At 39.3% G+C, this 21,394-nt stretch overlaps 1 protein-coding gene across 1 annotated transcript in view; it reads left to right on the plus strand.

Annotated features, from left to right (window-relative positions):
• LOC139733877 (3'-5' exoribonuclease HELZ2-like) overlaps window positions 1–21,394 on the plus strand; it is a 70,473-nt gene that overhangs the window by 26,963 nt on the left and 22,116 nt on the right. Inside the window, exons 21-25 of the mRNA XM_071644712.1 lie at window positions 4,071–4,146; window positions 5,293–9,328; window positions 11,038–11,141; window positions 13,690–13,839; window positions 16,634–16,768. Of these exons, the coding sequence (XP_071500813.1) occupies window positions 4,071–4,146; window positions 5,293–9,328; window positions 11,038–11,141; window positions 13,690–13,839; window positions 16,634–16,768 (4,501 nt within the window). The remainder of the gene's footprint in view (window positions 1–4,070; window positions 4,147–5,292; window positions 9,329–11,037; window positions 11,142–13,689; window positions 13,840–16,633; window positions 16,769–21,394) is intronic.

Consider the following 21,394-nt stretch of genomic DNA (forward strand, 5'->3'; position numbering starts at 1 on the left):
CTTCATAATGGTCCATGATGGGTTTTGGTATGTCTTTAATAGCAACATACTTTTTCCCCCATGGCATTCTAAGTGTCATGCCCAACTACATTGGCAACATGCTGGACACACGCACACACACAAAAAAACCTTGCCATTGACATAAAATTGTCTTCAAACCTTTGTAAATGATGTAGGAATCAAATACAAAATTGGAGTGACATTGTCTGGCTTGGCAACCCATGAATTTCAATCACAGATCACGAAATTCAGTGCACTGAGAATGTGGATGAAGGGGCATGCAGTTTGCAAATGCCCAATCCAGTCCTCATGAAACTCACAATTTTCTACTGTGTTCCCATCAGTGTAGTCCATCACATACAGCATCATGGCATACAATTATGGGCACGAGTTAAAGCAGATAATGTTCCCTTTGTACTTGCCTCTTAAGTCTTATTTGAGTTCTATGACCAAGCCACATTAAATACATGCACCTTGTAATGCACATGCTGTAGGTAATAAAATACTCTTTCTAAACAAATTTAGGGAAATAGAACAGTAGCAGAAATTACATTGAAATCTGATGTACCACTGTTTTTATGCCCCGCCATGAAGTGGTGCGGGAGGCATTATGTTTTCGGGTTGTCCGTCCGTCCGTCCGTCCGTACGTCCGTCCATCCGTACGTACGTCCGCATTCGTTTACAAGATTACTTGAGTAATATTGACTGGAATTCTACCAAACTTGGTCCGAGTATAAAGAATGATAAGGCAATTGCTTGATTAGATTTTGGGTGAAATCAGCCAAAGGCCAAAGGTCAAAGGTCAGGGTCAAATCATGAAATTGTATTTGTTTACACTATAAACTCAAGACTGGATTGAGCAAATTTCACCAAACTTTGTCCGAGGATGATGTACGATGGGACAATTACTTGACTAGTTTTTTAGTGAAATTGGACAGGGGTCAAAGGTCAAGGTCAAATGCTAAAAATGTTGCTATTTTCCCATACACATTTGTATCTATGCAATTCCCAAAGGTATTTTCTTGAAACTTAGTGTAGACATGTACTACTGCATAAAGATTCTCCAGAGAGAGTTTCATGTCATAAGATGAAAGGTCAAAAGGTCAAAGGTTAGGGGAAAATGTTACAATTTCACTTTTCTCGCAAATGGTTCAATGTTTTCATGGAACTTGTACATACGCATGTACTGACTGGCAGGGATTATCTAGGGAACTTAGGGGTCATGGGTTAATAGTCAGGGGGTCAAAGGTCAAGGTCAACTCCTCAAAATTTTACTATTTCCGTCATATACTAGCATATGCAATGCTTGCATTATTAGTTTTAAACTTAATATATACATGTATTACCTAATGGAGAATCTCTGGGAAATTTCCAGCCAGAAGGTCAAAGGTTAAGGGTCAAAGGCCAGGTTTGAATGAAAAAAAATCTATTTTGTACTGTAATTACACTCTTTCTTCATACCTTTAGAATTACTCAATGCATAAACTTATAAAAGGGTCGGTCAGAAGTCAAATAAAAATCCTCAATTCCCCAAATATGTGTACCTGCACTCTTAGACAATTATAGCAAACCCAGTTCAAGGAAAGTGAACATTCAATATATTTCTGACAAACCTGTTATTTCAGTATTTTGCCAGTTAAAATGGTGTATGTGAAACTGTCATCACACATTGTAAAAACAGTGTACTATACACCTAATGGGAGAATCATGCATCATGGCAGAGGCATCAATCGCCATAGCAACATTTCTAGTTTGATAAACATGCAACTTACAAGCTTTCACAATTTTCTGCTCGTATATTTCAGTTCTGATGTTTGATGTGATTGTATTTCATAATGTCAACTTGAATATGGAGCATCAGTTTACTTTATACAAACTTCCATAAGTTATGGTGTTAAAGTTAATTTTATGACATTTAAACTGTATATCCTTTTTGCACTGTCACAGAAATTCAATATGAAGTGGAGTTTCTCCCTGAGTACAGTAGTAGCTTGTTTTAAAGCACCTATAAATTATAGTGCACCAGTTGGATTTGCCTTTTGCTAGCATGTAAGCCCTGCTTAGAACCACACAAATCCTCACAAGAATTTATGTGAGTGTATAATTATGGTATGCTCCTGCAGTATTTTTATGTCTCTGCCATGAAGAGGTGCTGGAGGCATTATGTTTTCTGGTTGTCCGTCCGTCCGGTTGATATCACTCTTGTGGACAGCGTACCTAAAAATCCGTTTGAGGTAACCTACGTGTAATAAAACTTGGCATGTACATGTATATGAATGAGGGGATGAAGGTGTGCCTATCAACTTTTGGGTGCAGGTACTTAAGGTGAAAGGTGAAAGGTCACGGTCAAATGCTCAAAATTTCACTACTTCCCCCATGTCTATGCAATGACTAAAGGTATTTTCTTGAAACATAATGTATGCATGTACTTTCGAGTAAAGATTTCTCTGGTTAGAGTTTTGGGTCATGGGGTAAAAGGTCAAGGGGTAAAAGGCGAAGTGAAAATGTTACAATTTCACTTTTTTCTCCATATCTCAGAAATTGTTCAAGTTATCTTCATGGAACATACTACATATGTATGTAATGACTTGCAGTGATTATCTAGGGAATTTTGGGGTCATGGGGTCAAAGGTCAGGGGTAAGAGGTCATGGTCAACTCTTCAAAATTTCACCTTCTCCCTCATATTGTTGCAATGCCTGCAGGATTTTTTTGGAACTTGGTGTATACATGTATTACCCAATAGAGATTTTCTTGGAAGTTTTTTGCCAAAAAGGTCAAAGGTCAAAGATCAAGTGAAAGTGCTGAATTTCACTTTTTCCTCTATATCTAGGAAGTAGCTTAAAGGTATCTTCATGGAACTTAGTACATATTTATGCATGTTCTGCCCGAAAATGATTCTCTTGGGAATTATAGGGTCATAGGGTCAAAGGTCGAGGGTCAAAGGCCAGATTAAGATGCTAACAATTTACTATTTAGTACAAAAATTACACTTTTTCTCCCTACCTTGCATAAACTTACAGTATAAAAGGGTCAAAAGTCAAGTAAAAGTCCTCAAATCCCCAAATACATTATTTTGTACATACTCTCTTAGAAAATAAATCCATTAATCCAATTAAACCTAGTTCAAGGAAAGTGAACATTCACCCCATTTGTGACAAACGTTTCATTTTGATATTTTGCAACTTATGTGAAACTGTCATCACACGTTGTCAAGATGTATGATAGACATATTAGGAGAATCATGCTCTATGGTGGAGGCATACCAGACGCCATAGCGACATTTTTACTACAAAATGCTACTCCTTCGCCATTTCTAACCCGATTTCGATTCCGTTTGCTTTATGTGATGGCACTAGGTGAGGGCTTCAAAACTTCTACACAGAATTTTGACCTTTGACTTCTTTGACCTTTGACCTTGATTTTTGACCTATATTGTACATTTTGCTACGAAATGCTACTCCTTCGCCATTTTTAACCCGATTTCGATTCCGTTTGCTTTATATGATGGCACTAGTTGAGGGCTTCAAAACTTCTACACAGAATTTTGACCTTTGACTTCTTTGACCTTTGACCTTGATTTTTGACCTATATTGTGCATTTTGCTACAGAATGCTACTCCTGCGCCATTTCTAACCCGATTTCGATTCCGTTTGCTTTATGTGATAGCACTAGGTGAGGGCTTTAAAACTTCTACACAGAATTTTGACCTTTGTCTTCTTTGACCTTTGACCTTGATTTTTGACCTATATTGTACATTGGCTACAAAATGCTACTCCTTCACCATTTTTAGTTCTGTTTTGACGTTGTGGCATATTTTGGGCAGATTTTTCTGTGCATGTGTCATTACGACTTTTAGCGAAATGACTGCCTGTAAATGAAGGGTTCACACTTTGGAATTTACATAGAAGTGCTGCAGGTCCAAATTAAGTTACAATTAAGTAAGTTCTCAGTGAAAATCTGTTACGAGTTTGATGGGTTATGAGTGTCCTTTAACATCTTGTACCAATGCTCAAATTCCAGAAAGATTATATTTGTTTGTTGTTGTTGTTGTTTTCAATTTAACAATCAGGTGAGATTGATAAGATCTGAGATGAAGAAGAACCGTCTACATGCAGTGACAGTGGAGACAGTGCAGAATGTGCAAGGTATGCTAATGTCATTGGTAGGCTATCTCAAGTCAAGAGAGACTACACTTCAGGAGGAACTTTAAGTTAAATGCAAACACTTTGATATGCTGCATTCCTGTGAAAATCCTTTCTGAAATCAGGCAGAATATTACTGAAGTTATAGCCTTTTGAATATCAATGGCCTATTATCAGAGAGATGTATAGTGACCACCTCAAAATATGGTTTGGATTACCTGACTGTAACTCAAAACATAAGCATCTCTTGATTTGTTTTGTGATGTGAAAAGTTGCTCATTCAGAACAAGCTCGTATCTTACTTGTCAAATTTGGTGAGCATTGTGAGACTTGCCCTGTAAATCTCATGTTTAGGGCAAAATCTCCACCATACACATTAAAGTACAGTAAATACGTACTTCCTTGATATGAGCTTGTTCTGAATGGTTGACTGCAATGCTGACCAGCATTTGAGCCACATAGATTTGCCCTGTAAATCCAAACTTTAGGGCAAATCCACAAGCTGTAGTATAGTTTAAAAAAACAAAACAAATTCTTCCTTGAAATAAGCTTGTTATGAATGGTTGACTACCATATTTAGTGGTGTATAGGCCACAGGATTTTTTAGAAAAAAAAATTGCATAGCTTGGGTGCAGCCAATATGTAGTGATAGTCAAAGTGTGACCTTTTCAAACCTGTAAATTGCTGGTATATCTATGACATATACACATACGTGAAACAATGGGCATATACAGTACGAATATGTTCTATACACCAGCAAGTACAGTACACAAATTTTCAGTCATGTTGATAGGCACAGTGCATACAAAGTTACACATTTCTGAGGTCACTATAAAATGTTTCATTTCATATGCGAAGAATACTTTGTCAAAAATTTGCATTTTAAAATTCTTTCTTTGAGAGACATGTATTATATTTTTTGTCTTAAATATTGCATATGCCTGTTGTGTAATGAGAAAAGGAAATGAAGATATGATTTCTGAGACCTCATTCACAGTCTCTCTATTTCCCATATCCCATTGGTGTATGGTGGTAGTGCTGTAGAAACGACAGTAAGTTAAGACAACTTTTTCTGTTTTAGCTATCTGCATGGCCTGCATTATGCAATTGCTTCTGCTGATCTACTTCATAATGTTATTGTCTCGACAGGTAAGCAATATCGTGCAGTGTTCATCAGTACGGTTCGCACAAGGTCTACTCTGAACAATATCGACATCACTGCCATACGCCAGGGTGGTAGGGGACCTGTGAGAAACAGATACTGGTATGGTTTTCTCTCTGACCGAGGACTCCTGAACACAGCTTTCACACGTGCCAAGTCCCTGATTGTTGTAATTGGAGATCCAGTGGCGCTGTGTTCAGTTGGAGAGTGCCAAAAAACGTGGATGAGGTACATCAAGACATGTGAGGAAAAGGAAGGCCTTCTGCCCAATGACCTCACCTTTGCAGAAATCACAAGGCAGATTGATGCATCTAAACACTTACTGAATCCAAAAGCACGGCCTTTTAATCCTCAGTCCAAGACTCACAGATCTAGTCAGCATGGTGTTTCACAGAACAAAGGAGCTGCTGCAGTATCTCAGACTCATGCTGTGGCAGTTCCTGACTGTAGTCAAAGAGGTGCAAAGGATTGCAGATGCCGCAATAAACCTGATGAGGATGCTGAAGCACTGAAGGGACAGGAATGGCTGCAAGATCTGAGAGAGCAGATGCTAGAAGATGAGAAAGCTGAACAGAGGGGAGACAGACCAGATGAACTGGACCCCAGTGATGATCTCAGTGATACATGTCTCCAAGAACCTGAGAGAACGGCAGACGTACCACAAACATCACTGCGAGAACCACATCTTGCACGTGCACAAGCCGTCCCAGTGGCATCTGTTGACCAAATCAAGGAATTTCTTTTGAATAATGTGCGTATGGTTGAGAGGCAAGGGCATGTTGCTCTTCTGCGAAGAAATCAAAGAAGACAAGCTCCCAGGACAAGGTGTGAAGATGCTTACGCATCTGATGGTGAGAAGGACACTAGTCAACATGATGATTCACATGAGGAATCTGTAGAGCAACTTTTAGAACTGACTGTCAAAAACCCTGAGAAATACAAGGTCTGTACCTTCATCCATGAGGTGACTGGGCGTATGATCGCCATTCCAAATGATAGACAATCTGGGCATGTCATCGATATCACCAGTATGAAGCGACGGGGCAGAGCTTTGAACACAGACATAGTGGTAGTAGAAGTCTTGGAGAATGTGGAGGATGAGAAAAATGATGATGAAGCCAACATTAAAGAAGAGAGGAAAATCTATGGAAAAGTGACAGGTATTGTTGAACGCAACGGGGACCTTAAAGGTCGACAGTTGGTGTGCTACTTGGATCCTCACAATGACAATGTCATGGTGCCAGTTGATCGCTCATGTCCAAAACTGATCATTCTAGGGAAAAAGAAGACTAGAAGTGGACAGTGCGATGAAGCAAAAATAACAGTCTACATGGCTACAACAGAGGATGCAAGGGAAAGAGAAGACTTTACATTTTCACATGAAGAGAGAGTTGCTTACTGTGAAAGAGCTCAAAAACTCTTTGCTGTTCAATACTTGCACTGGGCCAAAGGTACTCCATATCCTTTTGGGATTGTCACTGAGAAGTTGTTACCTGGAGATACACAACGTAGTGGCCTGCACATCTTGAAACTTGTACATGGAATTAGAGAACAACATATACAAGTTCAAGAAGAATATCCAGAAGACTGGACCATTCCAAAAGAAGAGCTTATGTCTAGACAAGATCTGCGGGCCAAAAAAGTTTTCACCATTGATCCTCCTGGCTCCAAGGATTTGGATGATGCTATCAGTATAATCCAGCTTCCTGGAAATAGATACCAAATTGACATACATATCGCTGACGTGACGTACTTCATCACCAAGGATAGTGCTCTTGATAAGGAAGCATATGAGCGTGGCACAACCTTCTACCATCCTTTTCCTGTGGACTGTTTCCATATGCTGCCCACAGAGCTGAGCACAAGGATCATCAGCTTGCTCCCAGGTCAAGAAAGGTTGGCATTTACAGTCCGACTTCTTCTGGACCAGGATGGGCAAATAGTTGCAGTTCCACAGTTCTTTAGATCTGTGATTAAATCAATCAAGAGACTGACTTATGAAGAGGCAGAGGGAATCATTCAGGGAAGCAGTCATCAAGGCTGTGAAGTGGAAGCACAGATAAGATGGCTGCATAGGCTTGCTCAGCTTTGTAGAAGACACCGTCTCGAGGATGGCTGGAGGATATACCAATGTGAAGATGATGGAGGTGGAGCAGTATGTCATCCTCATGCCCACAGCCTGATTGAGGAATTAATGCTGTTGGCAAATGAAAGTGTTGCAAAGAAAATTCTTGAACATTTTCCTGAGTGTACACCTCTGAGGAGACAGCTAGCACCATCTCAGGAGCTAGTAGAGGTGTGGAAGGACCGTTATCATGAAGCAATAGCCAACAGTGTCCTCCTGACAATGCATGCTGATCGGAGTGAAGTTGACACTGATAGTGAATGTCAGGGTGATCCGATGGCCGTTGCTGTCGAAGTGTGGAGAGAAGTGCAGCGACTTATGCAAGAAGGCCCTATTGACATGCAGAACATTATCAATCTGATCCTGCAAGACAGAAACCATCCACAGCAAGCACTTGCATTGACTTATTACCACCACATCATGGAACGTGCAGAATACATTGACACAACCAGTCAACAAGGGACTGACAAAAGATCACACTATTCCCTAAAGCGAAATGCATATTGCCACTTTACATCACCAATTCGACGTTACATGGATATAGTGGTGCACAGAATGCTTGCTGCTGCAATAGAAGGTAGCCCAAGCCCATACTCACCTAGAGAAATGGCAAACATAACACACCACTGCAATAGTCAGAATGCCAGATCAAAGAAATTCAGCAAGGAGACCTTGTCACTCAAGCTGGCTCTGAAGCTTACAAAAGCTCCACTGCAGGTAAATTCCTTTGTGGAAAGCCTGTCTGAGACAGCAATGATAATGCACTTGCCATACCGAAGCTATTTGCAGGGTGGACATAGGGCTGTTGCTTTCCGCCATCTTAAACCTGCAGGGAAGCCAGAATCAGAGCCTGAGGGTGTGAAACTCAAGTGGAAAACGAGGATGTATGATGCCATATCAAAAAATATTGCGAAGTCTCCAGCCAAGATGAAGTATTCATCTCCAGTCTTCAGTATCCCTGCAGAAAATTGGCAAGCTATTCTCCAAGCTATCACGGAAGGAAATGTTGCTGGAGTCATCACTGCTATTCAGAATGCAGCCATCCATGGACAACCCAATACCAATCCCTTTAGCAGCAATTCCCAAGAATATAGATCAGACACACAGGTCATGGAGATGGTATCTTTTGAGAGGACGTATAAGGTTGGCGATGTTTGTAAGCTCCAGATGAACTCCAAGGTGCTCAAAGGTTTGCTGGTACCTCAGATTCAGCTCTTCCACATAAGCCCAAAGGTTGGTTTCTGTACTGAGCATCGTTCTTCACCTGTTACCTGCTTTGCCAGAATAGCTCGGGAGATTCCAGGCAGGGAGAAGTCCATCACAAGCTATCAAAACAAGTGGCAAGAGGTGCTGTCTATGGTGACTGCCCACAGCTCCGTTAGCAGTGATGACACAGTCATCCTTCAGAATGTGCCAATCAAGTGGTCGAAAAAACATGGTGGAATAGTTGGCTGTTTTGAATTATCTGAGGACTTCCTAAAGGAGCATAATATCGGCATTTTTATTAAAAATGGAGCTCTGATAAATGACTATCACTTCCTGTGTGTCTGCATTGACATCCCAGTCAGTGAGAAATCGCAGCTTGCAATTGTTCGGTACAACAGAGACAAGGATGGCATTGGCCCCTTTAACAGACATGCCTGGAGTAAACAAACAGTTGTTGTCCATTGCTGTTTGATACAGATTGAGTCTGAGAAATTGCAAAAGATTAGCAGAACCAATCAGAAGAAGTCTTTCAAGGGACAGAAGGGGGTTGCAAAGAAAGAAAGCTCTCCACTGATCCTTCCTGTAAACTTTGTTTTGCACCAGTCATCAGTACCTTTTCCTGAAGATCTTATTGATGGGAAAAGTCACTTCGCCACCTCTGTGGAACTCATTCTGAAACCTGAGCCAGAGCGGTAAGAAGTTGTTCTGTACATTGTCATTTTTAGGTTTTTATTTTGATTTGTTTTCTTAACTCATTTGAGCCAGAGATTAAAGTTAGTGCTATACAAGTGTATGTGTATGAGTATTTAAGCACATTGGTGACTGCAGTTTCAAATTTGTTCATTGTGGATACAGGTGTGCCCTTTCCACAACCAAACTCCCCCACCCTGGTAACCAAATCGAGGCCCAATTTTCACATTTTTAGCTTCCCCTTCAAAAGGCACTACTTGGAAGGTATGAATTCTCCAGTGTGATAGAATCTTTGTTTTAGTGGATCTTGATCTGTTCAAAAGGGCATCCCAGGGGACCCAAAGTCCCCAAATGAAGGAATCTTTAAAAATCCTATTCTCTACCAGAAGTGCCATGCTTAGTAAGTGCTATGAGTAAGAACATGTGCAATGGTGACCATTGTTTCAAGTTTGTTCATTGCAGATGGGGGGGGGGGGGGGGGGGGGGGAGGGGGGACCAAATTGGTTTGCACATTTTCATCTTCTTGAAACCCAATAATGAGTTTTCACCAAACACCAAAGCCTTCAAATTCAGGGATCTTTGATCTTCTTTTCTAGAACCAGAAGGGATAGAGCGTAGCAAGTGCTATGAGAAAGTACAAGTACATTGGTGGATTTAGTTAAAGTTTCTTCATGGTGGATCCAGGCAGATCCTGTGGGGACTAAATTGAATGGTGCCCAGTTTTCACAATTTCAGCTTTTCCTGAAAATTGGATTTTCACCAAACGTGGCAGGTAGGATGTCCAGGGTGATAGGATTTTATTAATTTGTTCAAACAGGCGCCATGCCCCATTTCCCAGGTAGCCCACAGGCTACCCAAATACCAATGAAGGAATCTTTAAAGATCTTCTCTAGAACCAGATGAGATTGAACTTTACTAGTGCTATAATGTATAGTGGTGAGTGTAGTATACAGTAGTTTCAAATCCTTCTAATCATGGTAAATCCTGGGGAAGGGGGAACCAAACCAGGGCTCAATTTTCACATTTAGAGCTTTTGGCCCCAGTTCAGGCCCCCCTCCCCTAACTTGTGTGCAGTGTCTGTGATATGAATGAAACATGCTTTCCGATTAATTGGATAGGCTCCTACTCCACTGTATTGTGTAAGAAGTGCTCTGCCCAATATTACCTGATCATTGTAAAATGAAGACAACTGTACAACACTGTGAAGGAAAGATACCATAATAAAAGAAACAAGCATATTGTGATTATAATTGTAATGACAAGTACCCGTATCACCAAAATATGCAGTTTTCATATAATACATGTAATTTTGCAGCTGACAATCTATTGAATAACATGTAATAATCATTTTCTGTGGGATGCTCTGTTTTTGTTATGTTGAAGGATTAAGTATGCTGACATGTTGAATCAATGTTACTCAGTCTTCTTGCTTGGCCAGAGAGTAATAGTTTTTTGTGGTTTTTTTTTTTTGTTTTTGTTTTTGTTTTCTCTCTCTCTTTAATGCAATGGAATTATTCCAAGATTGTTTCCAATTATAGCAATTTAAATAAGTGCATTCTTATTGAAAGAAGATCATCAGCCTTTATCCATGTTGTGTAAATATGTATTTGCATAGTTGTGCAAATGTAATATATTCAGTCTAAATGGACAGAACAATGTGCAATACCTGCCAAAATCAACTTTATTCTTATCATTACTCTTTATTCTTTAGGCGTCTTGAAGAAGCAGTGCAGGCCATACATGAGGCACCGAAGTTGGTCAAAGACATCGCATTACAAAAACCTCATAAACCTGCTATTGATGGTGTCGACAGAAGTAAGTTACTGACATGAAATTGCTCCTTTATGCTTGATTTTGTATCCTTGCAAAGTATGAAAGTGAGACACTTTTCGTGAGAAAAGAATTATGTCAGAAAAAGTGTAGTAATGGAAATTTGTTAAATTCATATACACGTAGGTCTCGTAGTAATGCTTCTGCCATGAAGTGTCACCAGAGGCATGATGTTTTCATGTTGTCTGTTTGTCTGCAATTAATTTTGTGGACAATGTAAATTACAAACCGTTTTATGAGATGTCCAAATAAAACTTGGTGCACATATGTATGAGTGGACATGCTGTACCTATCAACTTTTGGGTGTATGTTCTCGAGGTCAAAGGTCAAATTCTAAAAGTTCACTATATCCCCTATATCTCTGCAATGCCTGGAGATATTTTCATGAAGACAGCAGTGTACACAAAACCAGACAAAGACTCTCTTGGAAAAGTTTGGGCCGTGGGGTCAAATTCTAAAAATTTCCCTTTTTTCCCATATCTCAGAAATGGCTCAAGATATCTTCATGACACTTGCTACATGTATTGCATAAAAATCATTCTCTTGAGGAGTTTAGGGTCACAGGGTCAATATTGAGGGTCAAAGCTCAGGATAAAATGCTAAATAATTCTATTCAATGCTAAAATTACACTACACATATTTTTTCTAAACCTTTTGGAAATGGCTCAATGCATACACTTAACCCGTTGAGGACGGTTTGATTTTGCTACAACACGCATTTCCCGTAAACACCTGCCCGAGTATACTCGGGACTCGTCCTCAACGGGTTAATAACTTGATACATACATACAATTGTACAACATGCAGTATGGCACATTTCTACAGGGAAAGCTTTGGGCAGTGGGGTGAAAGGTCAAGTGAAAATAGCTAAAATTTCACTATTTTTTTGTATATTTTGCAAATTGCTCGAAGTAAAGTCGTGAAAATTTATTTACAATCTGTATATATATGTATGCATAACCGGATGGTGATTAATTGGGGGAAATTGTGTGCCATGGCATAAAAAGTCAAAGGTCAACTGAAAATGCTCAAATTTTATTATTTCATCTTTCTGAATTAGCTCAAGATTTCCCCATGCAGTTTGTGTTTAAGTACATGTATTTGCAGGAAGACTGTATCCTTGTTTATGGAGGTGAAATGACCAATAAGAAGCATTGAAAAATTGTACTTGGTTATTTGCATTAAGAATATCTGTGTCTCAGTAAGGAGCTATAAAGTGATTGCATTGGCTAGATTTTGAGTCTGAGGTCAGGGGTGTCTTAGTTTTTATATAAGAAATTGATGCATTTTACAAAATGTGGAATTTGTGCGCCATTGGGTTGACAGTGCGCAACTGAAAAATTCAATCATGAAAATTCTACAAATTCCCAAATAATTGCCCTTTGAAACAAGAGTGCCATCCAAATGAAAGTTGGTGTGAAGAATGTGTACATGCATAGCCAGTCAACACATTTTAAGGCCACAAAAATGTTAAACATTTTATTTCACTTTCTTTCCAATTATTGTGAAATTGTCCTCTCATATTGTCAAGATGTACTGTAGGCTTATTGGGAGAATAATGTAATGTAGCAGAGGTATACCAGTCACTATAGCAACATTTCTAGTTATCTGTGATTATCCTGTGTGAGGGGTTGCACACACAAAATATGGTATTTACTTCTTTTGGGGGAGGAGGGAGGAGAGTTTCCTGTAAAAATATGACTGTTCAAGCATTTTGTGAGTTTTACATGCTTATTCCTGGTCAAGATGCAGTGTTGTGGGACCTTTGCCAATGAAAGTTTAGCCTGACAAAAGCTGAACTTGCAGTGGATTGTAAAGATGTAATGATCATTTTGATATTGACATGATAATAACGAGAGTAATGATGATGATGATGATGATGATAATAATAACAATAATAATGACAACAAAAATTAAATGAAAATTATATGTGACCCTGCACCACAAAACCAACAAAATTTCACCGGACATGGATTTTTAGTTGAGGGCAGATTCTGAAAATCAATAATAGAAGAAGGTAGCTCTTTCAGAAATTATGAAAAACTTAAGATTGATGCGGATGACCCATTCCACCTTTTTTGAGCCCTCACATGAAATCAAGGGGTGCAACTTTTTGTTTGTTTTGTGATGCACAGTCACATATAAACATTTCTTGTAGAGTCAATGGGGTAAAAAATCTTGGTCAAGGGTTTATAAGGTTGTACATGCCAGGCAGGATTGGCTGGAAGCTACATTAGAAGCCCATGCTTGCTATACCTCAGAGCTCCTACTGGGGCATCTGCATGATGCACTACGTTGGCGCAAAGAATGAGACACTTCCCAATCTGAATTGATTGTATTGGAACTTCTGTTCTGTGTAGTCCTCCTGCACAAGTGCACAAAAATGTGCAATGATGGCCAGTTTAAATGCATGAAGATAAATTCTGTGTGTAAATGAATGATACATTGTACTGGTAATCATCTGTGGCCAGTGAGGTTGTAGAGATTGTCATGCATATCTTGATGCTTTGATCTGCATATTTCAATCTTGAAGCCAAGATCACAGCAAAGCTTCTTGCCCTGGCCAAAGAGTTCCAAGACTTCCATGTACCTGAGACAACCCTGAAGCCGTTGAATCAGTCCCAGCAGGAGGCAGTGAAAGAAGCCTTGCGAAGCACTTTCTCTGTCATTCAAGGACCACCAGGTAAATGGCAAAATCAATCAACTCCATACACATCAGATTCTCATTTATACTGGATAGCACGAGAGACATTTCGTATACATGTAACTTGAAGTCTTTACATGCAGGAGTGCTTTTAGGCAAATTAGCCTTCAGGGAAAAGTTACAAGTATTTGCTCCAAACCTTTGATGCTTTGGATAATATGCATTCTCTGTCACAGTTTTGTTGAGCCCACCGGAGGTGCGGGGAGACTAAGGGATCACGCATCTGTCTTTCTGTCCGTCGTCCGTCCGTCCGTTGTCCGTCTAACGCTACAAAATCTTGAAAAACTCTCCACTGAGGAGTTCAACTCAATCAAACTTTGAGGGAAGAGTGGTTATACAAATTAAGTTACACATTTTGCCAAAAAAATTCAGGTCACCTCAAGGTCAAAGGTCACAGGCAGGGGTCAATAAACTTTAGGCCCCAATGTTAAGTTTTTACGGCATGTTTCGATTATAGCTCATAACTTTTGATCCCTACGTCCGTTTGGTACCAAACTTGGATGGTTGATGTCCCTTGGGGAGTTGAAGGTCATCACAAGGTTAAAAATCACAGGCAGGGGTCAGCAAACTTTTAGGGCCCAATGTTAAGTTTTTACAGCACGTTTCGATTATGGCTCATAACTGTTGATCCCTATGTCTGTTCATGACCAAACTTGAATGGTAGATGGCTCTTGGGGAGTTGAAGTTCATCATAAGGTCAAAGGTCACAGACAGGGGTCAACAAACTTTTAGGGCCCAATGTTATGTTTTTACAGCACGTTTCGATTATGGTTCATAACTTTTTGATCCCTGTGTCCGTTTGTGACCATACTTGGCTGGTAAATGTCCCTTGGGGAGTTGTAGGTCACCATAAGGTCAAATGTCATAGGCGGGGTCAATGAACTTCCGGGAGTTAGAAAAAGATTAATTTCTTCTACACGAATAGGCGAGACATTTTGGTGCTTGCCTTGTTTAATAGGGACATCATGATGTCTTTGTTCTTTTGTTGTTGAAATCAAATTTCAGTCATTGACATATTGCTCATGCTAGAAATTAAAGACATAGCTTCCTTGAGAACACATCTTTGATGTATCATAAAGGTACCTTTTTTAAAAACTTCCCACTGGCTATCATATCACACAATAAACTGGGCAATATTATACAAATGATGCACAAAATAGAGTGCGTTAGTGGAGATGTAGCACACTCGAGGGTATTTACAATTGTGAAACATGCACTACATTGTAAATACCCGAGAGTGAGCTGCATCTCCACTAACGCCACGAAATAATCCTGTGCATCATTTGTTTTATAAAATGGGTCGAAAACTAACAGAATTTTTCACGTACCTTTGTGGATCAAGATGTCTGAAGATGTTCATCCCAAACATTTACGCACGTCGCACTCGGAAATCCCGCACATATAAGTACTGTACGTATAAGAGTATACGTACGCCACACATGTTATGCACACAAGAAAGGCCAGCCGGCAGCCCGAACTAGAAGTTGTTTACAGGATTGACAGCGCGTATAGTAGCGCGCGACGCACTTGTAACAACTGATTGAGTGCGCACTGCTAGTGCAAACATTGTGACGTCAGGCCGTGCATGTTAGTGAGAAATTAATACAAGCACACGTGACTCATTTCAGCGCTTCCATTTGGCTACATTCTTGAACCCATTTTATAAAAACTGCTAGTATACAAGTGATGCACAGGATAGAGTGCGTTAGTGGAGGCGTAGCGCACTCGAGGGTATTTACAATTGTGAAACATGCACGAGGCGAAGCCGAGTGCATGTTGCACTACATCGTAAATATGCGAGAGTGAGCTGCATCTCCACTAACGCCACGAAATAATCCTGTGCATCATTTGTTTTATAAAATGGGTCGAAAACTAACAGCATTTTTCATGTACCTTTGTGGGTCAATACCAGTCAGCTACATGTAGCACTCGCTCGAGAGAGTCGAGTCAAGCACGTCGCACTCGGAAATCCCGCACATGAAGTACTGTATGTATAAGAGTACTATATACGTTCGCCACATAATATGTTATGCATACAAGAAAGGCCGGCCGGCAGCCCGAACTAGAACTTGTTTACAGGATTGACAGCGCGTATAGTAGCGCGCGACGCACTTGTAACAACTGATTGAGTGCGCACTGGTACTGCAGTGCAATGGTACTAAAGTAATCAAAGCCCACGTGACTCATTTCAGCGCTTCCTATTGGCTACGTTCTTGAACCCATTTTATAATTGACAATAGTAAACTACCCAAATTTACCCAAATTTTCAGTGATCTGTTCTTCCATCCCTGGTCTAAGTTTTCAAACCCTATCAAATCATCCACCCCTTAAAGGACTGTACAGTACTGGCTGAGGTGGGGATTCAGGTTTATAACATTCCTGAGTGAGATAACGAGAAACCTCTTATGAAATATCAAAGAGCGATGTAATTTTAAGAAGGATTCAACATTTATTTGATGAAAATTGGTTTTCAAATGGCTGAGATATCCAAAAAAATGATAATTATAAAAGGCGACAGGCCACACCTTTTATTAGGATCTCTTTGTTTCACCTTGTTTTTGGATATTTCTGCCATTTCAAAACCGATTTTCATCAAATAAACTTTTGATACCCCTTAGAATTACATGCTCTTTGACATCTCATTGAGTGGTTTGTGAATATCTCGCAAAACGTTTAGAAGCTAAATCCTCACCTCAACAAGAACTGTATACACCCTTTAATATTGTAATCGTTATTGATTTTGCTGCTATAAAGTCAAGCTGTGTCTTTGCAGGAACCGGCAAGACAGTGACTGGGGCCTACCTTGCATACTTCTTCTCCCGTATCAACTCAAAGCTGCGGACAGGTGACAAACGACCCCAAGTGCTCTACTGTGGACCCTCAAACAAGGCCGTGGATGTTGTGGCTAGTATGTCCATTTTTAATGTAATCTGCACTTTTACATTTTTATGCCTCTGCCACAAAGTGTCGCCAGAGGCATTATGCTTTCGGGTTGTCTGTCCTTCCATCCGTCCGTCCGTCCGTAATCAATTTTGTGGACTGGGTAACTAAAAAACCATTTGAGGTATCTTAATGAAACTTGGCATGTATATGTTAGAGTAGGCAAAGTTGTGCCTATCAACTTCTAGGTGCACATGCTCAAGGTCAAGGGTCAAGGTCAAATGGTCAAAATTTTACTATTTCCCCCATATCTATGTAATGCTTAGAGGTATTTTCTCGAAGCTTAGTGTATACATGTACTACTCGATAAAGATTCTCTAGAGAGAGTTTCAGGCTATGACTCTGAGGTCAAAGCTCAGATATCAAAAGTAAAGTGAGATGTTAAAATTTAACTTTTTTCTCCATATCTCGGAAGTGGTTCAAGATATCTTCATGGAACTTGGTACATATGCATACACTGACTGGCAATGATGATCTTAGGAATTTTGGGGTCATGGGTCAAAGGTCAAGGTCAGCTCCTCAAAATTTCACTATTTCCCTCATATCCATGCAATGCATTGCAAGATTTTTCGTGAAACTTGGTTTATACACATATTACTCAACAGATATTGCTGGGAAAGGTTTTTTGCCAAAAGGTCAAAGGTCAAGTGAACATGCTAAATTTCAGTTCTTCCTCCTTATCTTGAAAGTCGCTCAAGGTATCATCATGAACCTTTGTACATATTTATGCATGTACTGCCTGACAGTGATTCTCATGGGAATTTTAGGGTTATAGAATTTAAAGTCAAGGGACAAATGCAATGTTTAAGTGCTAAGATTTTACTATGTAATACTGAAATTACTCTTTTTCTCCATACCTTGTAAATTACACAATTCATAAAGGATCAAAAGTCAAGTAAAATTCCTCAAATTCCCAAATACCTGCTCTTTTTAATATACAATATTAGCCATTCATCCAATTAAACCTGGTTCAAGGAAAGTGAACAATCAACACATTTGTGACAAACATGTCAATTTATTATTTTCCCAGTTACGTGAAACTGTCATCACACATTGTCAAGATGTACTATAGACCTATTGGGTAAACCATGCATTATGGCGGAGGCACACCATTCGCCATAGCAACATTTCTAGTTGTTTAACTGAACCTTTGTACATATGTTTATATGTTCATATACAGTACATGTATATGTGTGTGTACATGCATATGGCTGTGTGTGGATTTATACACCTGACAGTGTATAATCATACATAATATGTATGTATTATATACACATCTACATATTTCTCTCTTTATCTCTCCTTCTGCCCTTCCCTCTCTCTCCCTCTCTCTCTTCCCCTCTTTTCTGTATTGAATCTTATACTTATTTTGTGATTTACTCTGTATTCCTGCAATTCCGAACACTATTTAGTCTACATAATGCATATTTTGGGACAGCTAGAGGTATTGTTATGTGACTTTGATATTGTTAGTTGGGGGTTGTTTGAAGAAGGATGTGGGTCACAGGATCTCGGAGTTTGGGTCAGGGGTCAGGTGAGAGTGCTAGGGTTTCTGAGTATTTGTTTTATGAGGCAGTCTGGTTATTTGAATGAAATTTGGTTAAGAAATATATGAATATTTGATATATTTTGGGGTTTTGCAATCACATTTTTAAATACACTCAGCAAAAAAGGAAAGTAAGCACTTTTTCTAATTTATATTTTTCATTGAAGATTTTTAATAAATATCATTTCGACATACACCATATTAAAGGTTACTGTATATGCCGAATATTTCGCAAGGTTTTTATTTTCGCGAATTTCACGAGTTTGGTGCTATTGGCAAAATTAAAGGCACACAAAAATATTGACTCTGATCCCAATATGAATGTGACGTGCATGTACATTTCTGCGTTCAGTACAGGACTCGACGATCGCAAATTTAGCCAGTCGCAAAATCATCAGGAATTCCTGATTCGCAAAAATTCAGACTCGCGAAATATGTGGCGGATACAGTATTTGATTGACTATCACCCATATAGATTTATACAAAGAAAAACTTCACACATGAGTGAACGCATTCGTTTTTGTCCTCCAAGGCAGAAAAGTAAAAATTGCAGAAATTGACATTATGACATTCACTCGCACATGTCCTTGAAGGTAGCAATGATAACAAAAGACCAATTCAATGCAATAGTACAGTCAAAATATGAAAAAAAAAAAGGGGTCAACCCAAAACAAATTGCAGCAGAAACCATTCCACTTGCATTGAAAGTAACATGTCAAAATAACATATTAAAAGTTCCCTAAAATTCCAGTGGTGGATCAATGCCTAATTTGCATAAATTGAAAAATGGCCACCATTTAACCTATTCATGCTTATATCTTGGGACATAAAACCCAAAGAAAGTCAGTTCTTGTGTCTAAACCTACATTATTAGGTCATGGAACACAAAAACTTGTTTACATTTTCATCTTCTTCTCGAGAGCTCCTTGACCGATTTTCACCAAACTTGGCAGGTAGCATCCTTACGGGGATAGGATCTCAATTTGTTCAACAGGGCACCGTGGGGTTGTTAATGATCGCCTGTCACTGTACAGGCATGCTAACCTGGAAACATTAAACTGCACATTTCTTGAATATGACACCATTTTGAAGCAAATAATTTCCACACAACAATAGATATATGTGACCATGCACCACAAAACGAACATAAAGTCACACACACTGATTTTGCGTGCGGACTGAAAATAAGTGAAATTGGTCAACCTAGCCGATCTTGACTTTTTCATATTTTCTGAAAGAGCAGGTCTTCTTTTACATTATGCTAAAATTTGGTATCATGAATTGGGCGGGAAAGTGTGTTTTTAGCAGTTTATCTCGAACATTTTGGGGAGAATAATGTGATTAGGTGTGTCTTTTAGAGTCCCTTTTTCATTTCTGAAAAATCTTGTACACATTCTTCACTTTCACCTCTAATAACTTTTGAATGGATAGTGCTACTGCTTTGAAAGTTGGCATTAATCATGGACAGAATGTGTTAATGAGGCATGCTTAATTTAAGTTCAATCTCATAATCCCTTCATTGTTGTTACTCTGGTGGTTTACTTCCTGTTTTTTGTCCCATTCATCACACAGCCAGCACGGTTTGGTAAAGATTAAGCACTTGAATAGACACTGTACTTCAGAGCCTCTTTTCTCAGTTCACACTTTTCTTAAGTTTGTGCTTTCTTTCCAATATTTAGATAGGTTAGGAGAGTCCATTTGATTTGAGTTATACATTATTTTAAAGCTTAAAGGGTGTGTACAGTTCTGGTCGAGGTGAAGATTTAGCTTTTAACGTTTTGCGAGATATTCAGAAACCACTCTATGAGATGTCAAAGAGCATGCAGTTTTAATGGGTATCAAAAGTTTATTCTATGAAAATCGGTTTTGAAATGGCTGAGATATCCAAAAACAAGGTGAAACAAAGAGATCCTAATAAAGTTGTGTCATGTCGCCTTTTATTATTAGCACTTTTTTGGATATCTCAGCCATTTGAAAACCAATTTTCATCAAATAAACGTTGAATCCTTGAAAATTACATGCTCTTTCATATTTCATAAGAGGCTTTTCATTATCTCACTTAGGAATGTTCAAAACATGAATCCCTACCTCAACCAGTACTGTACAGTCCCTTTAAAGTCTGCTCTTTCAGAATATGGTCTTAACTAAAAATTCATATCAGGCGACTTTTTGTTTGTTTTGTGGTGCAGGGTCACATATGATGTACTCTTAAATGAATCCCACAAGGATTGGAAAATCATCCCCCAGCATTCCCACTGCACATTGATTCCCACTAATCAGTTACTTGCCATCCCCTTTAAGCTCGGGCTAAGTTGTTTTATACTGCCAATCTTGACCACCCAAGATTACGAGCGAAACCAAACCTATCGCCCCCCTCCCATCAGCCTGCTGTGAGTGCGAAAATTCAGTGATAGTTTTTATGCTTACTTATGAGTATGAATTCAGTTCTGTTGTTTTCCGTTACTCGCGAAAATCAACCATTCATTGGCATAGTGTACGAACTGCACCTGTCTATTTTTTTTTCTCACGATTCCATAATGTTGTTTGCTAGTTCAAAGAATTCGCTAAGAGTTTTACCAAACAGCGAACAGAGACAGCGTAAAATACTACACCAGTGCATGCAATGCGTAATAAACAGCGCACCGGTGGAAACAGTACAGCAATAAATGTACATATTGGCAACTCGGAAGCACCGTAAACGCTTTCTGGTCACGGGTCAGTGAATTGAGCTTGAGCTACATTGTAGCTCAAGCATTTTATACTGAAGTTAGCTCGGACGTGAAGCTGACCTGATCCACCCCCCTAGAGCGGACTAACTTTAGCTCGGCTAACTATTTTTTAACCTCTTATACTGAGAGTTAGCTTGCTTCAGGTCTGCACCTGAAGCGAGCTAACACCCAGTATAAAAGGGGTATGATTTGCTTTATTTACATGATGAATGTAACATTTGAGCCCTTTGCTATTTTTTGTATTTTACTCATTGGTATATTTATAGCATATGTCAGCATATATCCAAAGTGCATTGATGAAGCTACACATGTATGTAAG

Source organism: Diadema antillarum, unplaced genomic scaffold (genome assembly GCF_040938485.1).
Source record: "Diadema antillarum isolate AM-2024a unplaced genomic scaffold, OU_Dant_1.0 scf00000003, whole genome shotgun sequence".
In the NCBI taxonomy this organism is placed as follows: domain Eukaryota; kingdom Metazoa; phylum Echinodermata; class Echinoidea; order Diadematoida; family Diadematidae; genus Diadema; species Diadema antillarum.